The following is a 25,044-nucleotide window of genomic DNA, read 5'->3' on the forward strand; positions in this document are numbered from 1 at the left end:
TGCCGTTATTTCCCGGCAGTTATGATAAAAAATCGATGATGTTATACCCTTGAAAATAACGCAGTGGTTTCGTTAACATTTTAGTTGCCAAAACACAAGCCAATTTTAGCGATATTTCTCACGAGTTATCATCAAATATCGACAGTTGCTACAGTCTTGAAAATGACGCAGTCGTTTCGGCAAGTTTTCTTCGCCAAAACACAAGCCGATTTTAGCGGATTTCCCGCCAGATATCATCAAAAATCGAGGCCACTACACACTTGAAAATGACGCGGTCGTCTTCGGCAACATTTCGGTCGCGGGCGGACCGGATTCGGGGTGGTCGCGGTCACAGAAGACAAGTGGTCGCTTTGGCCACGTTGCTTAATGCTTGTGTCTATGGGGAGGAAAATCGGGACCGGCCAAAAGCGGTCGTAATAGGCCGATGGTCGTCTTACGGACGTGGTCGCTTATACAAGTTTCACTGTATATTATGTAACATAATGTGTTTGCAGCTGAGACAATGTCCAGACAATCTTTAAAACATCTCTCTTTTTTTCCATATATAATTGGAGAAGCTGTGAAAATCCACAGGTAATCAGATGCGATCTAATAAAAAACCAACACGTTGGCAGTAATGCTTATTGATTATGAGTTTATTGCGAGGCCAGGCACATCATTCTGGGCGTCCTCAGGGGAGGGACACTGTCATGTTATCATCAATCCTGGAGAGACAGCTTTATTTGTGGTTATTACTGGTCTATTGCTGAAAACTGTCTCATGAAGGGAAGAGAAATTGAATTCTTAATTCGGGTCAAAAGTTTGCCATCTCTATCTTCTTCAGTAAGCAGATCTACTGGCAGTTAGAGAAGTGTTTACTGTTTCAAGTGTTTGAATATTCACTTGACTTCAGACAAGTATACATACATATAGGTCAAGATTGCTTTTTCTGTATACAAACTATTATAAACATGTCAAATAGGAGCCATTGGATTACTATGACAAATAATATTATTTAAATATACTAACTCCATAGTACAAAGCAAAAGTCATACAGTATGCAACATTAGATTCCACTTTTCAAATTCTGAAGGACACTGAAGTTTGAAACTAACTTGATCCAGCATGTGCAGTTTTAATACATGGCCTTTGATCATACAGACCGTTTTCCCTTTACAGTACACTGTAAGTCATTCTATCATCATTTACCTCAGATATTAGACTTTTCTTACGGATTCCAATCTTGTCTTTCTGACTTTAAAGTGACCAGCATTAATTATGACAAGCATATGTACATACCTGAACTGTTCATACTTGGACCAACACATTCTCCACCAAAAACTCAACTTTCCAAAAGGTAAAACTCAAAACACGTAGAGATACATTAAATACTGAGCTAAGGAGCAGTGATAAAACGTGCACAACTGCGGCGTTCCCTCAGAAGAACTGAGGGTGAAAACAGGATACACGCTGCCTTAACTGACTATGTACATATGCAAACACATTCTCCACAGACCACTGCCTTCCGTTAACACTACCCCCAGCACTATCCTAAGTAAGGCGGGAACTGAGCAACCCAGTCACGTACCGTCACACTTGTCCAACACAACTGTCACTCATTTCTTATCTCCTCACCAGGTGTGATGCTTCCTGTCTTCCGCAAACTCCTTCAAGAAAAATCCAAGCCTCTGAGACTATTGTACCACAGGTAAACGTTTCAGCCTTCACCTATGCATACAAGTATTAGCTTGTAGCCTGTAGGTGCTGCAGGTAAAATGACGGGGTGTGTGAAAGAAGACTTACACACTTCACTAAGAGATGATGTCATTCATAGCCACCCAACTGGCAAGAGCTTTTAAACGTGGCAACCCGCATAAATGCCCTTCATTACAAGTGGGAACCTTTAAAGTGGGAAGAAGCGCGCCGTCACCAAACAGGGCGGCATTGTTTCCGCCGGTCCTAACAACCCCCGGTAAATGGTAGTCAGTTAGACCGCAGAAGGGGAGAGGTCAGCCATTGCCTAAAGGGTCAGCAACGAAGAAGCACCCTGCAATTACCGTCCGCTGTGATTTCCAGCAAAAGCAACAGAAATACTGGAAATACTGGTCCGTATTGTCTTCTCTGAAAGGGATGAAACAAGCGGCAATAACAAGAAGTCACCATCTGTGAATAAATTTTAGTACTCAGCTCTGAACTTGGCAGTGATGGGAAAGATGCTGGGTTCATTAAAATCTGGAAGCATCAAATCAACTAGCTTCTTTTCAGCAAAGTTTTAAACATTATCCAAATTGTAAAAAAAAAGTCATATACTGTACAGCATAGTGATCAAGCTGGGTACATAGTTTTACCATAGGTCACTTCAGGACACCTACATGTACTCTTTTCTAAAAGTGGTAAGGTACAGTTTTGCACCTTTTTGAAACTAATGTAAACTTGTCATATTATGGGAATTGACCAAGTCCCTTTGAGGAAGACTATAAAATAAAATCAAGGGCACAAAAATTGTTTTTCAGCATGAAAAAGTAGATGACAGATGGCTCTTTATAATCTTATATGGCACTTAATCCCTGTGTTTATTTTATTACTCCATAAAGGGGACATCAAAGAAATTGTTTCTGAAAATTGATCAGGAATTTTGACTTAATTCAGCCACTAATAGCACCATTAGGACACATCAACATGAGAATTGTGGCTGAGTCATTTAAAAGTCAGCCACGGGGAAAGATTAAAAAAAGCAACAAATTCACATCAAAAAGTAAATATGCTTTTCAGGCAGTAAAGAATAAATGATTCCATAATCCTCTTTAGGCCCTATATTGCTTAAGTTTTAGAAATATCAGCCTTACACAAAATAATTGACTGTATCTGGGCTACCAACCAACATTTTACTGTTGTCCTATCGGCTTGTCAATCATCATCACCATGGCAACAGGGGGACAATTCTTGGGTTATGGCTCCTGCGGGAATTGAGGAACTTCCAAGATGAAATTGAAAGGACAAATTTTCCATTTGAAGACTTGATCAATCAAGTTTGACAGGGGAATAAATAGTTGGGAATCACTGCTCAGTGTGTGGTCTGTGTGAGTCCAGAGGTTTAGGAAAGGATGGACCAAGGAGGTTAAAAAAGACCTTTCTATCTGTGGATGATATGCAGCTTGCTTGGACTGTTGGTTACTCTGATACAAGACCGAAAAGTATGCTTCCATGGTTTAAGTATTGCCAAGTATTTGTATTATTGCATTCTACTAAAAGGAGCTAAATTTGATCCTAAACATTTCAACTCCTAATACTCGCAGTCCCTAAGTCTTCAGCAAAGTTGCTACAGGATCTTCGTAAAACTTTATGTACACACCACAACATACAGCCAGGCAACACGTAAACACATCAAATCCCTGAAATACTAGAGCCAGTAGAGGAATATCAGGAAATCGGAGAAGCTAATACTGGTACAACTTGACTCCTACTCAGCAGGAGAACATTTGGGTATTCTGGAAATCTCTCCAAGCAGATGCATTGTTTTTAATTGAATGATGAAGGTCAGAACACACATTGTCAAATACAGATGCAAAATTACCTGACATATAAGCACAGTACCCGACACCAATCTCCAAGTGGATGTTCCACCACAACATCTGCTGAGATTTAATACCTTGACACTAGCACGGTTAAAAAGCAGCATGTCGGATAATGCTTTTACTTTGCCATTACCATCACAGGTTGTGCATTACCAAAATAATAGGGGGCAATCACAGCCCTGCACTTTCAGTTTCACAAATGTAGGGGCAGTGGAGGTCATCTGTTGGAGGTAAAAATGTCTAAAATGGTGGCTCTCTATAATTCATGTGAACATTAAAAAAATGAGAGATCATTGACCAATACAAAAACTTGAAAAAGAGAATATTTGGGGGGGCATGGTGTTCTATGAAATTCCATCAAGAGGTCATCTGAATAGACATTTCAAAGAATGACCCTTCAGGTCAGGACAAAGCAAGGTCATTCCAGTAAACAGAGAAATAAGTCACAAGAAATAAATCTAACCTTCTGAGGTGACCCAAAGACCTACAAAAGCTCTTCCCTCACATCCAAATGGACCTAGTGTGTCAGAACATCCAAATTTGGGAGGTTGCTGATAGAAAAGCTCCAACATGTGTGAGATAAGGGAGGGACCACCCCACCCTGCTGTTGACACATTACCACCTTATCTTCCTGCTCCATCATACGAATCAACACACAGATATTTCAACAGCATACAAGTGCTGATAGCGGTGAACTTATGAGGCCAGTAGCATGGCAATGTCATCTCCACTAAATTACAGTTACTTTACTCCAGGTCCTCAAGTCAACACCAGTTTGCCTACTAGTACTAGTCCTACAAGTAATGTAAAAACAAAGGTCCCCTCCCTGACATAGCAAGGAGTAGATAGACAACATACTATAGTATAGTGCATCATTATTCTCCAATAGTAAATGTTAAGAAAGACTAATAACAAAACCTTGACTCAGTCAGTCACATCATCTGTGGTGCCACATCCACTGGTCTGCCTGCTACAGTATCAAGAAGATGACCCTTGTTCCTCTTATAGAGATTGATCACTTGCCAAGGAGCTAATACCAGTGTCACTTGCCAAATACAATGCCTACTTCAAATCAGCCGAGGCATTACAAGGACAAGGCAAGAAAAACACAGGTAATAGCTGTATCAATTCTACAACAATGTAAGAACTGAATGCCCATTGAAGGCATTTACGAATGTCCACCCACCATTATTTCTGCTTTCTCTCCAATGCCACTCCTATTCCTGCACCCTCTCTCTTGCCCAACCTACAAGCACTGATTAGTGGTAACCCTGCCCAAAACAAATGCCTTTGTTTGTTGTTGACCAACTCCCTTGTTTACATCCCCCATGAATCATGGGTAAATTGGAGGATGATCCTGGCCATCTGCTCAGCAGGATCACAGGCTTGTCTGTCACGGACTCATTTGCATAATGGTCATTGTGGTTCCTCATTTGCATATTTTGGAAGTGTGAAAACTCAGTTAGCATATTCTTTTGGGTACATAAATGTATTCCGAATGTCAATACGATAAAAAATAGAACAGAATGGGGTCCAAGTTTTGATTGGATTGGAACAAAACAATGTCAGAATTCAACCCTAACTTTGAAAGGCAATGCAAAATGGGACAACATTAAATTTTGATGAACGAGCATTTCTATTGCAATAATATTTCTCAAAAGCATTATGAAACTACAGCCTGTATTAAAACCAATAAAACCTCTTGGACAAGATAATATGAATCTATTCCTAATTACTTTGTCTTAATCAAACCTCAGACCCCTCTACAAAATGTCACAAGGTAAAACTCGCACTTCTTTGTGGATTTCCCCTCGCCCTGACTTAACGACCATCAAATGGTGCTTATTGCAGCAATCCCCGTTCGGCCATTCAGTGATGCTATAAACCTCACATACGTTCTTATAAACATCAAATAACCAGTAAAATAGTGCACAAGTCCATGTAAAACCTCAGAGGGCTTTCTAAATCCTTAGCAGTGTTTCCTCTATCATTTCCTAGTAATGCAAGGGAACACCAAAAAGGACATCTATGTGTTATATGTATAACAACTTGAAGAGATGCTTTCTAGAAGCTAAAATTTTTTTGTTACCTAACCTCTGAACTAAAAGAAAATGTTACGAAGCCATTGAGACCTACTATATCAAGTACAGCAAGTATCTCACAACGGTGTGATGGCATTTGGACAATTTGAATCCAGCCCCTCCCTAACTATTGACACTTACGAGTAACATCAGACTTTGAAAAGGAGCAGGAGGTTTTCCTTGTGCATCGACATTGAACTTGCACATGCTGCCCATCTTTTTTTATGTTTATCCACTTTATGACAGTTAACAGAAGAAAAAATTGGTTAGCTCAATCACAGGTTGATACAGTAATTCAGTACCCTTCCAAATTTCACCCCTGGAGTTGACACTGACAGGAACACAACAGATGATCCCTTTCCAAACAATATGAGGAGCCCTTGCCAGCTGAGACCTGATATCAACCCGTTCGTACGAAAAAGAATAATGTTCTTCTTTATGGGTTGGCATTATGGCAGAGTGCCCCATAAGGCCGCGGCTGCTAATTTTGGAGAAATCACTTTATTTTCTGGGGACTGCCTGTGCCCATTCAGGCTTTTCAGTCGGTAATCAGGAATAACAATGAGACATCAACAGGCAAGGCTAAAAACAGGTGTGTGGCTTCATGGCTTGATTACATAGAGGACAAAATTATGTAATTCTTTTGTTTGAAGACTTTTGCCATATAAAAATTCATTTCTTTATCTGTTGTTAACCAGTACTTGTTTAAATCTGTCAGTACAAAAATTAGCCTGGATATAGATTTTTTTATTAGATCAGGCTGGGGTCCAGGCTATACAAAAATATAAAGAATGAAAAGATTTGTTTGTTTTTGTGTGAAGTAAATCCACAATAGTTGTACGGGCTTAGCAAGAAATACACCGCTGGTAGCAGGACTTTACAACCTTAGAAAAAGCTCTCAATTATTTACCCAAATGTCAATCTCTATCTAAAGTAAATGCCTTCTTCCTTTCAGAACAAAGATACAAGCTCTACTAGCAAATTACCAAGTGGAAATGAATGAACCAAACTGTCTGTTGGAAAATTGCCAATGTCCACCAGGAAACAACTAGCCCATGAAAAAGCACCATCATATTTTCCACAGTGGGTCAATACCATCTGCAGTTACATGCACTGCCAACCCTGGGTGTGTGCCCTTGAAAGAACAATATATTATCTATTTCCTATACCCTATACCTTGACTTTAATGACTTGGTAGAAGCTGGGGGAGCGTATGGGCTTTTTGTTTTTGTAACAACGTGAGGTATATTTTGTTTTGACAGGGATGGTGCAAAATAAAAAATTTTTAAAAAATCGGTTTTTTAATTTTTTAAATTACACACCAAATCTCTCGCCATCTCTATTCATGGGCAAGAATGGAAATTTATTGAGAATCCATCTTTTCCGGGCAATCAGATTGAGAATGTGCGAATTGAATAACCCATTAGTATGCCCCAGGCACCTCAAGGTGGGAATAGGAGAGGCTAGTTCATCACTTTCTCCCACAGACAGCATGGGGAGTCCGAGTGTGTGTTCCAGTTCTACTTCTATTCAAGTCAGTGTCCCTGATTAGAAATTTGTCCGTCCCTCCTTCCCAAAAATCTGACCTTATGAAATTGATGAAAATTTAGTTTTACAAGCTTAACATACAGATTCATCAACAAAAATATTGGCTCCTAAACAACGAGTGGGGCGGAAGAAAATTAAAGCTGTAGACAGCCCTGTTTAAAATTCATGTGGGCTCATTTCGCCCCCCTCCCGACCAGAACAAATCGACAATTAGACCCAAAAATTGCCAAGCATCTGTGAAAACCCTCTGGATGTAAACAAGTGAGACTGGAGGTAGAAAGGAGAAACAACTGGGTCAGAAATAACTATTGTCAATGAAACATTAGTAATGTTTCATTTGCAGTCAGTGAAATATGACTTTTCCGTTCAAAAATGAGGTGAATTGGATACCACTTATACAATAATGGTTAGGCCGATATATGGACTAGGGACTATGTGCTGCTTCATTTATCAGCTTCAAATGTAATTTTTCCTATACCAGAAATTTATTTTGATTCCATGAGGCCACCATGCAAGTGGTCTATATAATGTATATAATATACTTAAATCGTACCACAGAGCAATTGTGGGCAATGAAATATCACTTAACAGCTCAAAAATCAGGTTAATGAAATGTCAACCACCAGAGACAACAATGGCTTAGCAATCATGTATGCTCTGTTTCTGCGCACTCAGCATCCTGTGTAATTTCAGCAGCAAAACGTATTTCCAGACCTGGCACAGAATCAGATCTTTGCTGACAGAGTGACGGATAAAGATACAGCACAACCAAAATGGGGCTTCTGAAGTTCTGTAACCTTGCCAGTACACGACCCCAAAAGCATTTTTGTAGAGGGAGTGGGTGGGGTGGGGGGTGTGCAGTACTTATTTATAGCTGTTTATACAGTACATATGGAACATAATAAATATAACAGTCCTACCTGTAGTCCTGGGACGGTGCCAGGGCAGAGTGTTCCGTCCTCAGCTTCTCTAGCACGCCCTCCCCCTCCATCTGTAGCGCCTTCACTCTCGGATCCTCCAGAACTTCCTTCAGCCTCACTTCATCATCACACTCCTCCCCGGCAACCGCCTCCTCCTCCTCCTCTACCTCTTCCTGCTGTCCGTCCCCGGCAACCGTCGCCATGTCGCCGGCGAGAAGCTCCTCCCAGACCGCGGTTAGGAACTTCCCGGTGCTGCGACTCCCCAGGAGGAACGGCTCGAGCTTCTACAACACGCCATGCAGCAGGGAAACAGAGGACATGGTGGTGAACACAGGGCACATATATTTAGTGCAGCATGTAACGCACCAGGCATATTTTTAGTGCAGTATTGATTTACCAAATGACGGGGCCAGAAGACCGAGTGTCTTCCAGTTTTGGGTATTGATGCCGATACGTCACCAGTTTGTGGGGAGGGCAGGATTTTTCTTGACAGAGCTAACCAGTTGGAAAGGCTACAACCATTCTGACAGATGGTTTAAAGGGATGAGGAGTTTAATCCCAGAGGTTTGCAACTCCCAGGGTAGGGTTTAGAGGGAGCAAGGGTGAAAGACATGCACAAGTGCACTGAAACAACACAGCTATTGTTCAACCACCCTCCCGTTTAGCATATTTCAAATGGGTTGAATTTCAGCCTGGTATGGGGTCATGAGAAAAATCGCAATATTTCAAATGTCAGACAAAGTACTGGCAACAACAGAGCACACTAATAAGTCCAGCTGTAACATATGCACCTGTAATACACATATGGCACATAGTGACAAACACAACACACAAAATGTGTTAGAGTTGTTGTTATTGTTATTATAATCAATAATGGACATAATCCCCAAGTGCTGCGCTTAGTACAGTAAGTCTGTCAGCAGCCAGTCATTAGAGTTGACTAATATGACATGTTAGGAACCTGAGGAAAGCCCATTAATGTATTGGCCATATTTCAACTCAGTTCCTCATACTAGACAAAGAGGACTTTGTTCTAAATGAAATGTATAATATAAACCTGATATGCTGAGTGGCAAGTTCAATATAGATCTGGTTTTCAAGAAGAGAAGACTTGGTATGCCAACATAATTTAGACTGACAGAAGGGAGTATAGATCAACACAGTTCTGATTATTTCAAGATTACTAAATAAAAATCTTTAAAAATGAATCTATAGATATGAAATATACAACCCAATTTTTCATAATTTCACCGAGGTAGTAAACTGTAGTTCAGATAATCAACAATCAGTCACAAAAACTACAAGACATGATTCAACCCTCATACACTGCCTTACCCTGTCAGCACTCTGATCTATCCTGCTGGCTGCCATCCCGGCCTGTTAGAAGTGTCCAAAGGATTGAAACAACTGCTTTCTCTCAGGGACAATATGACCTCCTCCTTCCACATGTGCAAGAGAAACTGTCTACCACTAAAATGAGGAGACCGAGTGGAGTAGGTGTCTATCTCTTACTTGGCATAATCTGGGCCACACAAGTGGAATTCATTGTTTTTCGAACATAACGACATGGAAAATTTAAGTTGAAAACTATTAGTACTACATGTATTAGGAGTACAATTTCATTTGATTCAGATTTACAATGACAGATCCACAATAACTTTTACCAAAATGTGATTTTGAGCAATTCATTACTAGAGACTATTTTTGCATTTTCCACAGAAAACCGGTGATTTTCTTGTTATGGCCAAAACACACTTGCCATGTTTACAGTTCTGACTACCCACCCCCCACAGTTAGAGCAGATTAGAGGACTGTAGTGCTCAGGTGGTGGCTCACACACTTCATCACACTACATCCACCCTCCCCATCGGGTGTCAACACTCCCACTATTGTCTGCAGTATATAAAACCACAGGACATCACAGTTTTGTTTTGAAATATGTGAAGGGCTCATAGTGTTCTGTATTATAAACGAAATATGCGTGCAATAAACATACATGTACTTCTTTCTATTTCCAGTGGCAATTTGCTTACTTGTATGAGAGTTTCATTGACCAAGCCTTCACAGGATTTCCAGAAACTTGTGACTAATGATTTTTTAAAAACACGACACTTTTAATTTCTGAAAAAACTAATAGAATCAATGTCTCAATGGAATTTATGCTTGCTTGCAAAACTTCACAATGTTGTGAGTGTGATAGGTCAAATTTAATAGGTAATTTTGTATCACAAGCTTGCCTTTTCCATTTACCCCCTCCCACTGGGTGTCAGACACACCCACTCTTGTATGAGGGACATAAAACCACAGGACCAGGTGGGAAATATCACAGCTTCTGGTTTTGGAGACTCCATATTGTAATAAAAAAGGTTGATGTGCAACACTGGGTGGGAAGTTGACATTTACACTGAATGCAGGTCATCATCATTCCTAGTTTATTCCGTGATGCTACTTATTTATAAAAGTGTACATACTAGCTTCACAAGCATGCAACACAACTCACTATGTCATATTGAACGACTATTAAGGAGGACACCATTTTCCTCTTCGATCCTTGGCCAAACTCTAAACAAGAAAGAGTTAATGCTTTTCCACAAGCTGGTGTGTTAGATATAGACACAGACACGCCAGAGGATGCAGATTCTACCAGAGTGGGAGGGTATGGAACTTGCCTAGATAGTAATGAAATGAAATGTGGGAGGAAATAAAACATGTAACTGAGCACCCCCTCCTGAGAAGTAAAAATGTTACAGTCCTATGACAATGTGACACCTGATCCTTCTTGAGGTTTGCATCCCTCCCACAGGTGATTTATCCTCACACCTGTGTGGCAGGTGTCACAGGGATTAGCACTAAGGTGTGAAGTACTCAGGTCCAAGTATTATCTGAGGTCACAGGAGGTCATGGATTAGGGAGGAAGGTGTGAAATTTTCAGACTGAAGGATTATCCTGGGGTCACCTGAGGTCATGGGAAGTCAGAAAGCACAGAATTTGATCTTCCTGAGGGGACAACAATGAAACTTATGGAATGTCAGTAGACTTGGTGGGGGAGTAAGGTGGGGTAACTGACCACTGCCAAAAAGCAATTACTCTAGCAACTGGATATGACTTGGGAAATGTTCCCTTTCCAAAATCATATCCAGTTGCTTGAGTGACTGCTTTTTGGCATATGTATTTACCTGGATGTCTAACCTTCATAGATAACCACTTCAGTCTGCTTTACAAGTCCTAAGGTCACTCAGGTAGGTCATACTCATAGAGCTTGAAAGTTTCTACTTCTCTGACACAATTTTTCAAGTTTCATATTGTTGTTTCTAGATTGAAATGAACACAAGGCATGATTCTTCTACAGAACTTAATTATTCTTTGATTGTTTATTGAAAGGCTCAAGGTGCCTAATTGACTCATACAAAGCTACTTAGTTCTGTTTAAAATGAAATTTTGTTTAAAGCTTATTTGTTTGTTGCTGTTGCTTTTTCTATATCAATTGATGACCTATACAATTTTGAGGAAAATGGCTGATCAGTAAATAACAAAGAAATCAAATATTTATGTCCAGAACCCCTCTGCTGGACAAGGAGAGATAACAAATCACCTGAGGGAACTGGAAGCAGAAGCATGACCTACATCTTCAGTCTGTTAGACAGGTGAGATAATACATCACCTGTAGGGAATACCTCTTCAAGGAGCATGTCTAATACCTCCCATCTGCACAACAGGTGGGAATATAAATCACCTGAAGGAGGCTGACTTGGGAAGGAACCTGGAGTTGTTGGCAGACCTTCTGTCTGGGTGTTTCTTGAAGTTTTAGAAATGCAGAGACAGAAGGTCTGCCAAGACTTCAATTGATCAGAATAGCGCATTTCTTGCTTTACAGAGGGTGGCCAGGGGCTGTGTCTTACAGTCTCCAGAGTAGGCTTAGCGGTCGGTTGGTATTGGGCTGATTACACATTGTGATTGCTACCTCAATAAAGAAATATCGATCAGAAAACTGTATGTGACAATACCTCCAGTATGTTAGTGTAAAAATCAGGGCTGGTCTTTGAGTCTGCTCTATACAATAGTACGTGAACATTATCTTTATCATCTTTCTGAACCATCCTCAGAATGAGGACCAACTATGTATACTTTTGTGGCCAATTCGTTTAGTATTTAAAGGTTAATCAAAGAACTAGGATTTAGAATTAGGATAAGGGGACATTGACCATTTTGACTCTGCATCTGATCCAGTCCTTATAGCTGTTCTGAAAAGATTGAAATTTACTTACGGATTAGCATGGGTTTGAATTAGGATTAAGATTACGAATACAATAAGGATTAGCACTAGGGTAACGTTCATACTTTTGTACTGACCATTCTGAATCTGATCCAGTCCTCGTGGCTGTACTGGTACGTTCCTCCAAACTCCACTGGTACCTCATCCTCTACAAACAGCTGCTGCAGCTCAGTCATGTCCGTTATCGTCTCAACCTACGCACAGAAACACAGGGAGAAAACACAGAGTTAAACAGACCCAATGGCTACATTCTTTGTAGGGTATAGTTCATCAAAAGTTGCAGCAACTTGCACCTGTGCAGAGGCACTGGCAGGCTGGGTAAGGAGGGCCACACAATGTATATTGAAGTCGTACACATAGGAGTATACAGCACAGGTTCACACCAATGCAGCTGTTCTAGTACGAAGTGATGAGATACACATAGACTAGGGTAGGTGGGTTTTACATAAGGCAAGTCTTTCAAATATCACCATCAACAACACTGGTGCTCAGGTAGGAAAAAGTCGTGAATTGATACATTAGAACTACCCTTGGCACCATGCTCTCTCCAACGGAACTAGAATGGGAGCAGGTGAAAAACATAGCCTTCTTGGCGAAGGTAAAAATTAGGGTGGGTACGTACTCAGGCTACGTTCTGTCAGCCTTTTATTCAACTACCACACAAACCTCACATACGTACATCTATCCTTGGCAAATGTGAAGATGTATGCATACCCTGTTAGTACACAAGATTGCAGCAGCAAGTTGTCATTGACTACACCGTACTGGATACGATCGATGTGAGGAACAAACAAAGGTGTGCAAAGCTGTACCAGAAAAACACAATAACATAAACACTGCTCAGAAAGTCATGGGAAGAGGCCAGTATGTCTACAACTTCTGAATCATCGCAAACATGCGTAGCTTCTCAGCACCACCGTTTGTTTGTAATTCCCAACGTTCAAACATTCGTCTTCGAAACACTACACCATTTCCTGCCATATTCTGTGTGGAGTAAACCCGCTTTAAGTGTGTGTGTATTGGAAACACCTGCCCCCAATACTTCAACACCTTTATGACACCTGTTGACCCCAGGTGACACCACAGGGGAAGCTTGCAGTTGCTGTAACCAATTAGAACCTTCCTGGCGACCTTCAGAAGCAGGCAATGACCTTGCACATGGACTAGATCAGATAGCTAACGAACCTGACCTGGTTTTAACCCCAATATTACCCACAGGAGAGCTGAGCTGGGGGAAATTCCACCAGATTTTCAAAGGTGACAATCAAAATGCAACAACTACTGATGGTAAACTATAGGCATTGGTGGGTAGTAGGGTGGATGATTTTGTAGGTAACAATTTTGTGGGTGAGCAAGTGTTGAGCAGAAGGGAAAGGTAGGCTGAGAGGGAAGGAGAGAGAGAGGGAGTGATTCAGTGAATGAATAGAGAAATGGATGGATGAATGAGTATGCAATTGAGTAAATCCTTGAAAAGATAATCAAACACAATACCAATGAATGAATTAGAAGAAACAAGCAGAAAAAGTAAAGGACCAAGAGAAAGAAAAACAACAAATGCACAGATGTAACTCCTCAAGGCACTTGTATCGAAACCCTGTCTGCGTGTTTGTCTTAGGACTTGACATAACTGCAGGTTACATGTTTGGAAAGACCCTGTCTACATGCCTCTACATGTGATCACATGAACATGATCACTACCACCAGAATCAGCCTGGAACCCTTAGGTTTACTGAACAATGCTGCTCCTTTGTTCCTGGGTGTACCACCCGGGGACACTGACATTAGGCTAAACATGTCAGCTTGACTTTCTGGTGAGCAAAACAAATTCTTTGGCTGACCTTTTAGGATCATTAGAAACTTTTCATTTGTCAATGTTCGGAGTAACAATTCAAGAAGAGGTGGAATATTTCAAGGTTTCTGTGGTACAACTTTTCATGATGTGGTAAAAGAAATCTCTTCTGCAGGAAAGAAAATTGACATGAGACAAACTTCACCGTTAACTTGAACTTAAACTAAATACTGTTGCCTTTTTTCCTTCAGTCAACCTTAGATCAACTCTTTTTTGTTATCTTGTAGCTCAGGTTTCTTCCCCCCATTTTCCCATCAGGCCATACATTCCTTTCTGGTCCCAGCTGGTTTTGCCAGGCTACAGGTTCATGGGCATTCCATGTCACTGTTATTTCCTGTATGCTGTTTCTTCTCTTCTCTGCTCTGCTCAATTCAACCTGGAAAGTTTCAGTTACATCTGGGGCAGGCTATATCAGGACTGTCGTCAGCTTTAAATTATATGTTTTCTGAGTGCACATTTTTCTTCTTAACTTAAATCTGTCATTTCAAAAACATTTTCATCAATGTCATGTCATGAAGTTCAAATCATTTTGGCTCAACTTGCAAATGTCTGTCCCAGGTAACAGCCCTGGACTGTAGTAGGCTTGACAGTTTATCAGGTTAACTAAAATTACAATGATGCTCATCAAGTTTCTAGTTCAACATTTAGAGTATCCAGCATTTTAGACAGTGAGTGAGTCAGTGAGAGAGAGAGAGAGAGAGTGAGTGAGTGAGTGAGTGAGTGAGTGCGTGAGTGAGTGAGTGAGTGAGTGAGTGAGTGAGTGAATGAATTGAGTTGAGTTAGTGAACAGAAAAAAAACTAGCATCTATTCCAAGAATCCTGTATTAATCCTTACATTTCAACAGTCACCTCTAAAGTTCTAATACCAGCTTTAGCCAGAGTCAAGGTCAGCAACAGAGGATTATCTCCTGACAACTGACACCACAGCCCTCTACTTAAGGCCAAACAGCAGAAATCTGTCCCTGGGTAGCATGACCATCCCTAGACCCACCACAGACAGAGGGATGGAAGTGACTAGACCCAAGTGGACTGGTCAAGCCCATAACACAACTGAAACTAAGGATAAAACTTCAAGCACGTATGTGAGACCATAGATGAAACCTTCTTTTTCTTGAATCACCATCCCCTGTGATGAAACCTACAGTTAGGTTTGAGTTTAGGCAAAATCTGGATGAACATTTCCTTCCCAAAGACTTGTTGCCACCCTGAAAAATTGTTTTTGGTGTGTATGTATGTTTCTCTATATGTGTGTCTGTGTTTCTGCATATTAGTGGTCAGCATAACTTAAAAAGGTCTAGATGGATTGTAATGATATTTGGTGTCAGGATAGGTCTTGGGAAGATAAAAGTCAAGGTTGACTCAAGATCTACTAGAAGCTTCCCTTAGTACTGCAGTAGAACCTCAGGTTTTAGTATCTTGTCCTTGTCTCTGGCTGCAACATGAAGTCTGTAAGTAGTTTCAGGTGTAAAGAAAGGTATACATCAACAACACAATAATACAACAACATAAAGGTGGATTTAGCAGTCCTCACCTCCACTATGACCTCTCCAGAAGAGAAGGATGTGTAGCAGGTGTCCACCAGTGGTGAGTTCTCAGGGAGCAGCACCAGCACCTGGTACACAGCATAGGGGATGTTCTCCTGGAACAGATAAACAAATATTCAAAATAACATCATTGGTCAGATATCAGCACTTGGTACAACAACTCATTTGCTAGTAACATCATTGTGTTTTCAGAAGTTACCTTGGCAAGAACATTACATTCTTTAAAACACAGACATTTCCTCCTTGGACTATGATAAGAAAGAAGACAAAATCGCTGGCTCCAAGGAAAACCCTTGATGAACAAAGATAAACAAACAACAACATCAAGTTACCTTGTCAAGAGCATTTACTGTCTTCTGACAGACAGTTATTTTCTTGGTTTGTTCCTTGATTTGCAATCAGAAAATGGACAAAGTTGCTCTGGTAGGTAAAGGGAAATCCTTACCTGCAGCACACAGATGGCCCCTCCCACCATGTCCAGTGTGTGGGGAACAGACTCTCTACAGTCCACCACTACGATAATGCCCTTCTGTCTCGTGTCATACCTGCAGAGGACAAATGCAATCAAGACTTCCAATGTGAATCAGCGTATAAAAAAGTTCTTCATTCACAATCACAATGACACACAGTAATTACGTGAGCCAATGTGACTGACTGTAACCTTCCTACAGGTGATAATGTCTGCTTCTACTTTGCACTGCAGCTAGGTGTCACAGAAACGTCATCCCTTGTGGCAGTGAACAAAGGACCTTGCTATTCAGGCATTTACAAACCTGATGAAATTACGTACGTGTAGCAACTGGTATGAGTTTGACTTGGCACCAAGCTTGACAATTACATGGCACATTTACTTAAAAAATACAAGAATGAAAACAATATCAGAATATGAATTATACAACATCTATCATTCAGACCCGTCAAAACAAGAATTTTGGGCAGTCAAAACATTTGGTCCCAATTTCTCCTTTGTGAGTAAAAAGATCTCATTATTTCTATCCCCTCACAGCACGAAGTAAGAGTCTGGTACACAGTGGGACAGAAGTCAGGGCAGACATTATCTCCATACCTGCTGTTAAACTCTGGCCACCTGTACAGCGTTTTGTCTTTAGAAAATTATAACTTTCTGTTCTATACTTTTCATCAAGGCATTACTAACTGTGACTTTAAGCATTTGTTTAGAAATCCAACTAACATTCTATTTAGTTGTCTACTAAAAGGAACAAAAGCAATAGCAGTGAAGAGAATAACCTAACTGTAACATGTTCCAGACCCATGACCTTGTAAATGCCTGTCCCATCCAATAACTCCAAGTAAAGCCAAGTTTCTATCCAGACTTCCTCTGCTCATAACCTGTCTGTAAGGGGCCTGAGGTCCCGTCTCTACGGACAAATAACATCCAGATTGGACTGTAAAACGTCCTCTTTGAGCCATGTCTAATTCAATAGTATCTGTAAAACTGTCTACTAGGGTGTATAGGTCTTGACTACTGGCAAAACTGTCTAGAGCATTTCACCGTTTCTCTGCTGATGGCTAAATCCCTAACATCCGGCCTGGACTGTAAATTGTCCTTTTAGACCGAGATAAAACTGTCTGCTAGAATGTATCTTTAACTTTAAGGCACCTGTAAAACTGTCTCCAGTGTCTATAATAGAAACATCTTTAACAACTGGTCTTGGACTTGACTCAAGACTGTCATCAATATCTAATGCTGTAAAACTGTCTCCTAAAAATAAAATGTATATGGCATGAGTAAAACTGCTTCCAGTATCTAACAGTTACTGCATCTCTAGCTCTGCAGACAATCAGTTTGTCTCCAACACCTGGTTAGAGACTGGGAATTGTATTTCAATCTCTTCATCTACTTTTTTTCAAGATATCTGTAACTGTCTCCCTTAAAGTACCTATAAAACTGTCTGTAACATTCTTGTGTATCTCACTATCTGCCATGAGTCAATTCATGTCTATGTTGGCATCTAAGTCTGAAACATCTGGCCTTCACTGGATACTGACTTCCATGTCCAATTGTATCAGTAAAACTACATCCTCAAGAGTGCATTATCTAACTTTACGATATCTACAAAACTGTCTCTAGGATTTAACTGCATCTCTGCTGACAACTAAATCTCAAACAAGTAGTCAAGAGTATACACTGACTTCTATATCTCATTCAATGCACTCTGTGAGATGGTCATGTAGATTTAAGTGTTTAACTTCATGTTGTCTTTAAAACCATTGGAAACATCTGTTTGGGTGTGACGGTATAACAATTTGGGGTGACTTTGCTGTGTAACATTTTCAATATCAAAGCAAAGCAATGTCAACTTTGTTATTTCTTTCGTAATTTTGGACCTGCCATATCTCAGTATTCCATGACATTTTCTATACCTTACCTGGGTATTCCCTGAAAGTACATGAGCAGTCGTGCCAGCTCTGAGGCGCTGTATTCCGTGTGTTCCAGTACAGCGTTGGCTGCCTGGACCACCAGAACTGTGCGCCCGCACTTAGACATGCAACCTGGGGATAGGAGCATCGGTCAGTGTGATGCTTAGTAGATTTTGACAAGAGTGAGTGGGCTTAGCCTTCTTTTAGCCTGGTATGCAGCCGAAATATAGCTTTATTTTAGCATTGCTTATATAGCAATATTTTAGGTCATATCTTTCAAACCATCCAGCGTGATGAGCAATACTTGTATCCTATTGTATAGTTAAAGAGAGATTTGCTTCATCTAGATTTTTCAACTTCCAATATCTTTTCAAGTTAAAAGTGAACAGAAGTACTTGGGTAACGTTTTAATGAGATAATCACTGATCTTTTTTCAACTTCCATCCCTCTCATCTCACCTGGCAGGTACACAGCACCAGAATGTAAAAGGTCGAAGTTCACTTCCAATGTCTGCACAGGCCTGTCCAGCCGTGACCCCTGACCCCACGGTGGGGAAGATGGGGGAGGGGGCAACTCCATTCCATTTGGAGGGGGTGGCAGCCTCCGTGTCCCACCTGAAACAAACTGATTGGTACCTTCCAAGTTCCTATGTTGCACATCCTGAGAAAACGAAAACCTTGTCTCCTTCACTTCATCACTTTCACTCGTCCTTGTCTCATGCACCAACATCCTCCTTGTGAAATCCTCGATATCGCTGTCGCTGTTGCTACTATCCACACTCCTTCTCCTCGTGGGTGAGTACAAACCCGTGGGTGAGTACAAACCCGTGGGGGAGTACATCCCAACACCCTCGCTCAATGCACGCGGCCGACTGCCCCTGTGTCTTAGAATATAATCATCTTCGTCGTATCCTAGAATTTCGTCCTCAAGCAGAGTGGAACCTTCCGACATTTCCTGTTTGAACCGCTGGAAGTGTGTGAACATCTCGTCCCGTTTCTGCTGCATCCGTTGTTTCATGGCCCTGAAGTCCGCCGCTCCGGAGGAGCTGACGAAAATGTCGTCGCTGCTCCCGGACGATTCCCTCAACATGTCCGACGTCAGATTGCTTTCCACTGTTTTCGGGAAGGGTTCCGACCGTGAACGCTGCTCCATTCCTGGGTTGCGTTTCTTCCCGCCATGTTGCCGCCGTTCGTGGGAACCTCTGGACTTTGTGTCTTCTGTCGCTGCTGTCTCGCCGAGAAGAGCTTGATGCGGAAAACCTGTGAAAACAAGACAACAATATTAGCACAAATGTAACACCAGACCAAAACATGAACTCCTGACTTTTGGTACACAGAAGGTCTCCCATCAGAAACTCCTCAAGTTCCTGCTATCTTTCCCACAGTTGTCAAGGGGCATCCCGATGGGGTTCACAGTCACCCACAGCTAAAAGTCCTGCTGTACTCTTCCCAGCATTGTTTTGATCAAGGCATTAACAGATAATTTTCAGCACTGGGGGGTTATGAACTAGAAAATACAGACAAGACGAAGATGAAAATAATGACAACAACTTTTAAAGTAAGCCAGGTTGAAATCCCCTAGTCTGCTATGAACAAAGCATATGGCTGAGGAGACTGTGAACACAAAGCGAATGGCTGTGGTGTCATTACAACTATTGGTACTGTTCTTCCATAGCAAGATGTGCAAGCTAACAAAAACAGAAGAATTCCTAACAGCAACACTTGCCTTTCTGTCTTGCTAGGTATCTATCCCAGTAGAACTTCCACATCTCCCCCAGCCCGACCAACACTCCAACCCTCCTCCTACACACTGAGCCTCACAGACAAAATCCAGGATTCAAATCCTGCCCTGTGCCCTGCTGATTGGCTACCAGGGCGAAAGTGTAGGAAGTTTGCGACATTTGTAGGTAAACATCGATCTGTCTGCTCCTATGCCCTCTGGCCTACTGCACCAGAACATATGGGAAGCACAGTTGCAGACTGGAATCCTGTATTCCCAGTGCTTATTCCCTGAAATTCAATATTCCCTCTGCTTCCGGAAATCTTCAGGAATCTTAGCAAAACCCCAGGAAGTCCTTCTAGGGTTACCTTATCAGAAAATTCCAATAGCTGATTTGAAAATGCTTTGTTTACATGGTTTATATCTTTAGCAGCTTAATGTTCTTGTAATTGTATCTAGACTATTTGTGCAAAGTAATCAGTCATTCTGCTGACCACGATTTGACAGCACAATCTTAACTATTGGTGATTTATATCATTGTATACTTGATACTGTTGTTAACTTTACATAGTTATCACATTTAAAATAAATATGCTTTGGCCTTTATGCGTAAAATTCAACTTCTGTATCTAATACACATGTATCTAAGCTATTTGTAAAACTAACACTGTAACAGGCACTGTAATCACTAATTTGACAGTACATTATGCACTATTATTAATGATTCATAGCTTTAATAGCATTGTGTACTTGATACTCTGTTGTATACTAAGCATGTTATGCTGTGGCCTTTGTGTGCAAATCTTGCAAAAAGAGTCCCTAATGTAAGACAATTACATAAACTTGACCATGAAGTTGAACTTTATCATGTGTGTATGCATTTCTTGATGATGGTAGAGACATACTTTCTTGCTAATTTCATTAATGGCAATGTATCCAATAACAAACTTGACATTGACATCTTATCGAGGAGAAACGTGGGCGGTTGTTTGAACCCCTCCGAATTTCTCATAGGAGAAGCCAGAGGATGACATTGAACAGGCAGTCTCAAGTGTGAATGAAGAAATGGACAAATGAACAAATGAATAAGTGAATGAGACCACAGGGACAGGTAGAATACAACACGGTGTACTGTAAATGTATTTAAGTTCGCAGGGATTTAATTTCGCGGTAGTGGGAAAAGGGACTTTTCACGGTGGATTTAAGTTCGCAGTAACACCATAGACTACAGTCTAATACCATAATAGAAAAATGTTCGCGGTAGTTTTAAGTTCGCGGTATAGTGGTCAGCGCGAAAACCGCGAACATTAATCCACCGCGAACATTTCTGCATTTACAGTATTCCGTATCACAGGGCTGCCTCCAGGACCTGTCTTTCTGTCCTGGGCAGAAATTTACTTAATAAATAATCTTATCCCATCCTTCCCCAAAATGATATGAAACTGTTGAAAATGTACTTTCATAAGCTTAAAATGACATATGTTATCAAGAAAATCAACAACGTGGGCTCCCAAACAACGAGTGGGACGACGGAAAAAAATTGGAAGCTGGAGACAGCCCTGCCGTATCACCAGAGCTGGTACAAACCCGATCCGCAGGTCAGATGCCGGGCTTGCGGTAGGGCTGGGACCAACATTCACAAGCTTTTGTAACAAACTGTCCAGGAACCTAGAGATTAACTTGGTCACGACCTTGGCAAAAGTTACTAGGTCGTGTTAAGTAACATCTCTGCAGGAATGTCTGCAGGAATCTGCCAGACACTCAGGAAGACTGCAGGTAACATGGCTGGGAGATTAGCACATCTCCGCCCAGCCAATCGCTTCTCCAGATGGGAGGAACAAAAAATGGGACAACATGCATCAATAGGAACGTTCATCTCTGTTGGTAACATTGTAGTCTGTGTAACACAAACTCTGCTGTCCAGCGCTGTAACTGGAGGCTGGCGGATGTTGAGCCGGCTGCTATATGCAAACTAGTAAAGCTGTAGATACCGAATCATTGTTCAATACACCATTACGGTGCATGATAACACCTGGTAGGTAGTGATAGTAGTCAAAATCTACCAAGATACCAAGAAAGTTTTTTTCTCCTCTAGGAGAAGCAAAAGCAGACCATCTACATCAGGGCCGATAAAGTTTTCTAAGCCAGGCACAAGGACATTTTACCCACTCCTGGAATGACATGTCTGTAAGTATAAGGATATTGTATTCAAAGTGTACTGGCTAGGTGTTTTTGTGCTGTCTACCAACCCAGCTGGACCATCTGGCAACTAGCACAGGTAACATTACACCCAGGTTACCTGCTAACACACTTTAGTACTGCAACTCAAGCTGACATGCTGTGATGAAAGACATAGCAGTGGGCACTCCTCAAACCTTCACGATAAAAACTTTTTATAGACATTTAAAGTTTAAGACATCCATGAACCCCTTTTGTCTAATAAAGTAAGTAGTTTAGCTGCTAAAAACCAGCAAGCACCTCTAATACAAGGGAACCTGTCAGCAAACTTGTTGCGCCAACAGCCTCCTGTGGGTCATGGGAAGTAAAGTCCCTCCAACAATACCCCACTTGTACCCACCACATCATCCCTGTCTTCTCTGTAAGCAGTCTAGCACCTTTGCTGGAAGGATCAGGTATCTCTGATGCCTGGTGAAGATCTTCCTTCAAAGAAAACCTTTGTTTTAGGATCTTATCAATGGTTTCACATTGCTTGTTTAGTCTTCACCTATCATCCAGGTAATGATGCTTGGATCAAAATTTATCTTGCTGTTCTCAAATTAAGATGTCTACGCTGTCTCCTTACGGTTATGGAACATATTAGTTCTAGAGACTTTCTGAGATTTCCAGTGCCATGACCTTGATTTCACGTGTAAGACAAGCGGGTTTAAAGTAGCTCCTCCGAGGATATAAGTACCCTTATTACACCTTGGTAATCTATCAGGTGTCTTGACTGCTGACTTGGGACTATTCTTCAAGGATGGATCTTTGTTTTCATAGTGGTGAGAGACATATCATGGGTTCTGACTGGGTTAAGTTACTCCTGGGTGGACATACCCTTATTACATCTGAATCATCAATCGCCCAAAGAGTCCCGTATGACCATCCTGCAAAGCTTTTTATTGCAAGGGGGTCTTATGTCATGAGATTTTGATGACATAGATTACCATAGTAGAGACGCCAAAATTGAAGATTCAAAAGATACAAAAATCTATTTCAGAAACTACTTATTGGAGCAACTCATTTATTGAAGCATTATACTTATGTTCATCATCATTAAGCAACAGGATAAACTCCAAGCAGATATTGGGAGGGATGATGGTAATGTCTTCAAATTGCTCTGTTGAAACATGGTAATGAAAAATAGAAAAGTTTCAATTTAATTTTTCTCCTAACATCTACATAAGAATCAGTACTAGAATGGCACAGTGCCTGACTTGGCTGTCATATGGACTACCCCTAAAGGGCTGGCAGTTGTTTGGCTACACATTGGAAAGGCATGTCAACTGATAAACTCATAACTCTAGCTACCTAACATTCCACAACTTCCTTAAAATAGGTCAGAGTAAGAAAAACTAATGATTATCACATTGAACCTCAAACATCAAATTCCTTTTGCAAGATATCACTGAGGAAGTCAAATCACATCTGGAAGATGATCTTCTGTTAATCTTATACAGTAGATATGAATGGGAGGGTTATTCTGAAAAATCAAGAGACATCACCATTTTCTTTTCCTTTTATATTTATGCTACCAAAGGTTTTCATCTATTGATTGGTACTTGGTTGGTTGATTGATTGTGTGATTGGTTGATTGATTGATTGACTGACTGATTGATAAATTGATTGATTGGTTGATTGATTTTTCTCAGATCAGCACTTGACACAAAATCAGCTTTATCCGATGTGGGTGTCTTCCAGTTGTGAAAACCAAGGAATTACATTCGCACGGACTTGCCTGACTCATAATAAGTTTTGCACAAACATATAGAATGACCTGAATGGAATAGGCACGCTGGGGAGGTCTGGCCATGGGTATGCAGCAGGTCAAGTTTTCGCACAAATGGGGAATTGTAGGCACGTCCACAGTCAGGCCTAACCTGTGTCGCTGTCGCTTAGTTGTGTCTGAGTTATTTTTCACTTCCACATGGCCATCAAACGCAAGACCGATTTCAAAGGGAAGGGGAAAGGCTACCAGATTGGGAAAAGGCTCAGAGATTGTGTGTGATTATTAAACGACCTTTTGACACAAAGTACGATGAAAATTGAAATATCATTTTTCTCTCATTATACTTTAAGACAATATCATATATGCTTACTTTGATGATCATCAATGTTATAAGAAAGGATTAGAACATAAAAGACTTTAAGAAAAGCCACCCGAACAAAGTTCTACAGTTCCTACCTTGCCAAAGATTATTTTCCATGAACATTGCACATTCCATGACCCAAATGATTTATTGGGGTGAGGTCCATAAAAATCTACTTCAACACACCATAGACACAAAAATATCTGAAGCCTGGAATAAAAACAAATTTTCTGCCAAAGAATTTCACTTCCATCTGGCAAGTGTGTCAAACTTGGCAAAGACACACAAACAGTCCTCCGGCCAAAAACACATTTGTTCCATTTTTTAGTCATGTAAAGGCTACCGGCAGTAAAAATTCGAGTGAAACATAAATTCTTTCTTTCTTTTATGTCTATTGATTTAACATTTGGTTTGGGTAAGCTCCAAGCAGATGTGGCATTAGATACAGAGTTGTATGTATCTCCGAAAAATTGTACAAAATCGTATAAAAATTGAATATGTTCAGTTGTAGTGGATGAGATTTGTCAAGCTGGAAGGTTAAATTAAGCCAGCTTGAGTATGATGAGGGAGCTTCTGTCATTAGCTCTGAATGCAAAAGAGCCCAAACAACTTATCAAGAGTCAGGGAGAGACCTGGTGTGCTTGGCTGCAATACGATTTCCTGAGGAAAGCTGCATTGCATTGTAGGGTCTGGAAACAGTCTGGCAGCCACGCTACGAGCTAATCTCCAGGCAGATTTACCAGCGGCATAAGATAGTATCAAAGCTGGCTAAAGGGAGTCAGTAGCCAAACACACTCCTAGGCCAGCTTCATTCCTCTGCCAGCTTTCGATACTGTAGCTTGGCGATTAGCTAATAGCTACTTAAAA

General features: G+C 40.9%; 1 protein-coding gene across 5 annotated transcripts in view; it reads right to left on the reverse strand.

Annotated features, from left to right (window-relative positions):
- Nucleotides 1–25,044, reverse strand: part of LOC118418693 (puratrophin-1-like) — a 125,666-nt gene that overhangs the window by 42,668 nt on the left and 57,954 nt on the right. For all 5 annotated transcript variants that reach the window (XM_035824742.1, XM_035824740.1, XM_035824741.1 and 2 more), the window contains 6 exons: nt 18,610–19,410; nt 18,160–18,283; nt 16,215–16,314; nt 15,757–15,864; nt 12,454–12,570; nt 8,104–8,387 (listed from right to left, as the gene is read on the reverse strand). In XM_035824742.1, coding sequence (XP_035680635.1) covers nt 8,104–8,387; nt 12,454–12,570; nt 15,757–15,864; nt 16,215–16,314; nt 18,160–18,283; nt 18,610–19,410 — 1,534 coding nt within the window. The remainder of the gene's footprint in view (nt 1–8,103; nt 8,388–12,453; nt 12,571–15,756; nt 15,865–16,214; nt 16,315–18,159; nt 18,284–18,609; nt 19,411–25,044) is intronic.

Source organism: Branchiostoma floridae, chromosome 6, assembly GCF_000003815.2.
Source record: "Branchiostoma floridae strain S238N-H82 chromosome 6, Bfl_VNyyK, whole genome shotgun sequence".
NCBI classification, from domain to species: domain Eukaryota; kingdom Metazoa; phylum Chordata; class Leptocardii; order Amphioxiformes; family Branchiostomatidae; genus Branchiostoma; species Branchiostoma floridae.